The sequence below is a fragment of the Pundamilia nyererei genome, unplaced genomic scaffold, assembly GCF_000239375.1.
Source record: "Pundamilia nyererei isolate P.nyererei 1_Seehausen unplaced genomic scaffold, PunNye1.0 scaffold00048, whole genome shotgun sequence".
NCBI lineage: Eukaryota > Metazoa > Chordata > Actinopteri > Cichliformes > Cichlidae > Pundamilia > Pundamilia nyererei.
In genome coordinates this window covers 16,124-22,752 of record NW_005187449.1, presented here as the reverse complement: position 1 = coordinate 22,752, position 6,629 = coordinate 16,124, and the positions used below count along the sequence as shown (strand labels likewise).

Below are 6,629 nucleotides of genomic sequence, written 5' to 3'. Positions count from 1 at the left end.
TGCTACTCATGATTCAGGTCTTCAGTGGTAAGTCCGGCATTTTTATAAATCTGTTTTCCAAACAGTAACAGCTTAGCTCTATATTACATTTATTTCTCATGACTAAATACAAATAACTGTAAGGGATAATATCTGGAAGATTCCTAAGGCCTTAAAAAGAACCAGAGAAATCTAACGCACTATTTCACTTTTTATTCATGATCCTTTAACTCAAATACACTCATTGTTTGATTGTGGTTAAACAATAAGAATTCGGTGACAGGTCTTTCTGAGTAGAAAATCAATATCAGTATAGAGCAAAGTAACAGCTTGCTAACAGTAATAATTTACTAAGTCATTCAGTTTAACCTTTCTACTGCATTTCCCCACCCCCTTGTAGTGGATGTCTAGATTGGTCAACTAAGAAACAATAAAAGAAAGAAAAAGAACTTCAGTACCAAATGCTGGGTCAGTGAGTCGCTGTGTACAAAGAACTATCAGAGGACATTTTGTTTTATAATCATGGGGATATTAGATGTTTTTCTCCAGTGTTTCAGTTCTTCGTTCTTATTGGGGACTGTCATAGTCCTCCTGCTAATCTATTTAATTTCCTCTTCGAGTTTCAGTACTCAAAAACATGGTAAGGAGCCTCCAGGACCCAGACCACTTCCGTTGCTTGGGAACCTACTTCAGCTTGACCTGAAAAAACCCTACAACACATTACTGGAGGTGAGTTTGTTTTTGCATTACTTTTCTTTTAGGTGGTTTTCAAGATTCAGCTCTACAGGGAGCTGCCTACATTTGTTTTGTTGGATTTGTGTCAAAGAATGAACTTTTTTCTGTTCTTAGTTATCCAAGAAATATGGATCAGTCTTCACGGTCTATCTGGGAACTAAAAAAGTGGTGGTCCTATCAGGATACAAGACAGTGAAGGAGGCACTTGTAGACTATGATGACGTGTTTGGAGACAGGAATCCACTGGAGATCATGCGTGAACTTAGTCAAGGACATGGTATGAAAAGTGACTATTATGCTACAATAAATGTATTTTTCAGAATCTAGTGTTAGTTAAACTACTTTGTAAAAATTTCATTTCAGGGGTTGCGTGGTCCAACGGCGATTCATGGAAAGAAATGAGGCGCTTTGCACTGACTAATCTGAGAGACTTTGGGATGGGCAAGAGAGCATGTGAGGACAAAATAATTGAAGAATGTCAATACCTCATCGAAGTTTTTAAGAAATTTCAAGGTAAAACTAATCACATTGTGTTGAGTTTAGTAAATAGTAAATAAACTGACATTTTTTCTAAAGTTCACGTGCTATTTTATTTCTGTTGTAACAGGAGAAGCTTTTGATACAACCCAACCAGTTAACTGTGCAGTCTCTAATATTATCTGCTCCATCGTCTATGGCAGCAGATTTGAATATAATGATCCAGAGTTTAAATCTCTGGTAGATCGGACAGCCAGAATTGTTAGACTTAGTGGAAGTCCCTCAATACAGGTATTAATTCCTATTTTTTGAAGCTACGGAATTTTTAAAAGTACATAAACTGTATCAATTCAACAATGTTATTTAATCCCAAATATAAATGTGATGATTCACAGATCTTCGACATGTTTCCATCGCTCTTCAAGTGGACTGCGGACAGAAATGAAATACACAAAATATTTTCTGCCAATAAGAAACAAAACCAAACCATCTTCAGTCGCTTAAAAGAGACTCTGAATCCCCAGATGTGCAGAGGCTTTGTAGACGCCTTTCTGGTTCGCAAACAAAATCTGGAGGTTGGCATCTCTATCATCTTTCAAGTTGGTGTTCATGAATGTTTCACTGAAGCTCAGGGTGAAACTTTGTTCCAACTAGTGAAAAAATCCCAATCAATGGGCAAAAATTCCTCCACATTGATTGAAAGACATTATCAGAACTGCTTATTTAGAAGTGGTTAATTGCAGTTCTAGATGCAAAGGGTGACACAACCATTTGTTAGGTTTAGGTGGTAAATACTTTTTTGCACAGAACAAGGTAGGTTTGGATAGTTTTTCCCCTTCATAAATGAAATCATCATTTAAAACCTGTAATTCATATTTACCTGGGTAAATACAAAATACTTTGCCTAAAATTAAAGTTTTTTGATGCTCTGAAACATTTATGTGTGATAACTATGCATAAAAGTCAAGAGGAATTCAACAAAGGGGAAAAATACTTTTTCATGGCACTGTATATAAGACATTATGTCTATGTGAATTCTTTAGAGGTATTGCCTACACAGGGATTGGAAATACATGTAAAATCAGTGTTGGATAACTTCTTTTTTTGTACTACTGAAGCCCCTTAAACTTTATTTTAGTGACTTTGCCGTTAAATGTCTATGTGCAGGAATCTGGGATTACCAACAGTCACTTTCATAATGAAAACCTTTTGATGACAGTCATGCATCTGTTTGCTGCCGGCACTGAGACAACATCAACTACACTGAGATGGGGACTTCTGCTTATGGCCAAATATCCAAAAATTCAAGGTGAGAAGTCTAAGTAATCCACAACTTGCATGTGCCAATTATTGTTTTTACTGAAAACAGACCATCACAGAAACAAAATCTGATCTTCATGGAGTTTTCAAGTATGGTGAAGTGTTTTAGTCCGCCTCATAGGGATGAAATGTGTACACTGTTCTTGTTCATACTCCAGATGAGGTCCAGGAGGAACTGAGGAGGGTCATAGGAGATCGACAGGTGCAGGTTGCTGACAGGAAAAATCTGCCCTTCACTGACGCCGTCATCCATGAGATACAGAGACTGAGCAGCATCAACCCCACTGCACTTCCTCACAAAACCACCCGAGACATCACTTTTCAGGGTCACTTTATCGAGAAGGTAAGACTGAATAACACAGCTACTATGGAAAACAAAGCTCAACAAAATACTCAACAAAGCTGTGGCCCATCAGGTACTTGGACTGGTTGAGGATAATAAGGACTGTGTGCAACATAACTAATTACTATAAGACATTATTATTTAACAAACAGGAGGCATTTTCAGTTTGTGTATTGTCATTTCTGCAGGGAACCACAATGTTTCCTTTCTTGACATCTGTCCTGCATGATCCCAACGAGTGGGAGAGACCACATAGCTTTTATCCTGCTCACTTCCTGGACAAAGAGAAAAAGTTTGTCAAAAGAGATGCTTTCATTCCATTTTCTGCAGGTTTGTGAGCTCAGCCATCACTGTTTAGTTTACTTTGACTCACAAGAGAGCCAGAAATGTTTCATGAATTCTCTCTTGCAGGTCGCAGGATTTGCCTTGGAGAGAGTCTGGCCAGGATGGAGCTCTTCCTCTTCTTCGCCACCCTCTTGCAGCATTTTTGTTTCACACCTGCTCCTGGAGTTTCAGGGGACGAATTAGATCTGACTCCAGCTGTGGGCTTAACACTCAGCCCTTCACCTCACAAACTGTGTGCTGTTTCCTGTATGTGATGAAGAGGTGTTCTTAACAAAGTTAAGGCCCAAGTGTAAGATTTCTAACATTTCTGTTCTGCTCAGTAAAGGTAATGTGCCATAGCAATATACTTCTGTTGGCCTGTTAAAGAATCCAGCTCAGTTTAATGCATAATAATAATCGCTTGTGTTTAGAAAGTGTTTTGAAACACTTTCATGATCTAGAAAAAGAAAAAAAAACTGCTGTGTTGCTGCTTATGCTCCACAGTTGATGTACTCCCCAGTCTCATGTACTAAAGGTCTTATTTTAGTTTTAAATTAGTCCTTTCTGTGGGGTTTTATTATTTGTTATTTCAAAGCAATTCACATGATCTACAAAATTAAATAAACCACTTTTAAATTTTATTTTCAAGGTTTTTTGTATAACCCAGTCTTATCCATTAATTTACCATCTACCTGTATAACAGTCTGAATAGTTAAAAATACTAGATAATGAAAATTATTCAACACTATGTGAACAATGGCATGACATTTTTTTACATGATACAAATTCTGAACAACAAACAAGTGCACAATCTTCCCGCCACAGTACTTCTACAGCACAATTACACCAAAACTACACAAGCAAACATATCGCCTCTGGCCGATGGCGCGATATGGCAGCCTCGCTTCTGTCAGTCTGCCCCAGGGCAGCTGTGGCTTCAACCGTAGCTTGCCTCCACCAGTGTGTGAATGCGAGAGTGAATGAATAGTGGCATTGTAAAGCGCTTTGGGTGCCTTGAAAAGCACTATATAAATTCAATCCATTATTATTATTATTATTATTATTATTATTATTATTATTATTATTATATTGACAAAGTGGAGGGTAAAGTGATTCAGAACAAAATGGCAATGACCTCTTTCTGAGTTTCCTTTGTCCTAAATGCAAATATTGAGAACAAGGAGTTTTACAGTTCAAAAAGCACCTCATCTATTTCAGTGGATCACTGCTAGACCATAAAACCCAGAAAAAATATGTGAAAGTCGTTTAAGTAACAAAAAGATGATAGGTGATGAATTCATAAATGTTAAAAGTTAAACTTTAAAGGGACAAAGATTTCCATCGGAGAGCTGGGACAGCACTACCCCAACCCCTGAGTCCAAAACACCACCACAAAAGGCTTGTTGAGGTCAACCTGGATCAGGATGGGCACACATGAGAAATGTTGCTTCAGCCGATCGAAGGCTTGCTGAACGGAGGAGGACTACTGAAACGACATGTGGAAGGCAGCAACACCGTTCAGTAGGCCGACCATGACGGCAATGTTCCTCAGCCTACGGCCTGGAAAGTGGCCAACGACGGTGTGCTAGGCGTGAACAAGCTGGCCATGCCAGCCGAGGAGGATGTGGACCGGATGATGTAGGCCCAGACGAGGCAGGACCAGACATAGCAGGTGGAGCTGCAGTCAACGGTGTGGAAACTAGTGGTGTGTGATACTGCATATTTTGGTATCGATGCGATACCATGTAAATACAGGCCAGTATCACCGATACAAATCTCAACAAATCTCATTTTCATGACCTCAAGTGTTTTTTGTGATGTTTCCTTTTTTATTATTAAATACTTAAAACCCAGAACATATTTGGCACAAAGTTTGTAATTAAATAGAAAACGCTTATAGAAAATGAATATTATCAATATTTATTAGAAAGATTTTTAATAAAAAGTCTACGCAAACCTCGACGACCTGACTGTTTCGTCTTTGCCAAAACCACAGCATTGCAAACAAGAGCGGAACTTAAAGTTTAGAATCGATCTCACCAGGCTAGTATCGATCCGATGCCGACTTGGTATTGGTACAATCGATATGTGGATCGATCCACTCACCACTAGTGGAAAATGCAGCTGCAGGTGACAGTGTGGAAACTGCAGGTGGTGGTACTGCAGGCAATGGTGTGGAAGCCACAGGTGATGGAGCAAGTGGTGGCAGTGCAGTCAATGGTGTGGAAGCCGTAGGTGGAGGATCTGGTGGCGCTGATGGCTGGATGAACTCCCTGGAGCCTCCAACAGAGACAGACAACTGAACGGGCCACTCCGATCCTCCAGCGGAGACAGCTGGCTCCGTTCTCCAGAACCCCCCAGTGGGAACAGAAGCAGGACCAGCAGGTGCGGAGACCCCTGGCAGCGACAAAACAGAACCAGCAGGCGTGGAGTCCTCTGGCAGCGATGATATGGCAGGAGGCCACTGTTATACTCGGAATTTGTTTTTAAAACCATGACTAGCCCTCCACCTCTACCTCAGCCCAGTCAGATGAAGATGTTCACACAACATGGCAAAACTGCATCTGAGACTTGACATCACACAGATGCACACAGACACGGATTTATAGTAAATGATGTCAGATGGTTTGAGCATGAACTGAGACTGCAGTTTGGGAAAGGCCTTGGTGGGGACTGTCACCAAACTGAGAACAAATGGCTTGTAGTGCTTGCAGGGCAGACAGAGAACCTGAAGGGCCGTGCAACAAGGAGTGGGCTCACTTCTTAAAATTCTTTCCAAGTAATACATGCTTGGCACTGGTAATGTTATTAGAAAACAAAGCAAACAGTTGTATGCCTATATGCAAATGATACTCAGTTGTGTTTATCCATGAGGTCAGATCAAATCAAATAGTTAAACTATAGAATTAGCTTGAAAACATAAAGGTCTGGATCACCACTATGTTTCTGTCTCTTAATTCAGACTAAACTAAAGAATCTGACTTGGCCAGGATATGCTCTTTAACAGTGATTATAGACTCTAAACTGCTTCCCTTTCATATGAAAAAAGGCCTCAAAGCCAGAATTAAAATAATTTGACTATGCAAGCTCCATCGTGTCTTAAACTCTCTCAGAGTGCAGGCTTACTTGTGGTTCCTGGAGTTTCCAAAAAAAGAGAGTAAGAAATGCCATCATCTCGCAGGCTCCTCTGTTGTGAAGCCAGTTCTCAGCAAGACCTGAATTTACAATATACAACACCTAAAGATGAACTTTGTTGTGAAGCAACATGATGTCCATTTTCTTTGATTTCCATATGAGTTATATACAATATAGAAAGCATTTTCAGTTTGTGTTTTGTAATTTCATCAGGGATCCACATCTGTCCTGCATGATCCAGAGGAGTGGGAGAAACCACCAGTGTTGGGACTAACGCGTTATTAAGTAACGCGTTACAGTAACTACGTTATTATTG

The 6,629-nt window shown here is 39.9% G+C and overlaps 1 protein-coding gene across 1 annotated transcript in view; it reads left to right on the top strand.

Moving 5' to 3' along the window:
* Positions 1-501: 501 nt before the first annotated feature.
* LOC102205707 (cytochrome P450 2K1-like) overlaps positions 502-6,629 on the top strand; it is an 8,192-nt gene continuing 2,064 nt past the window's right edge. The window contains exons 1-8 of the mRNA XM_005732691.1: positions 502-708; positions 829-991; positions 1,078-1,227; positions 1,322-1,482; positions 1,587-1,766; positions 2,359-2,500; positions 2,670-2,854; positions 3,043-3,184. Coding sequence (XP_005732748.1) covers positions 502-708; positions 829-991; positions 1,078-1,227; positions 1,322-1,482; positions 1,587-1,766; positions 2,359-2,500; positions 2,670-2,854; positions 3,043-3,184 — 1,330 coding nt within the window. The remainder of the gene's footprint in view (positions 709-828; positions 992-1,077; positions 1,228-1,321; positions 1,483-1,586; positions 1,767-2,358; positions 2,501-2,669; positions 2,855-3,042; positions 3,185-6,629) is intronic.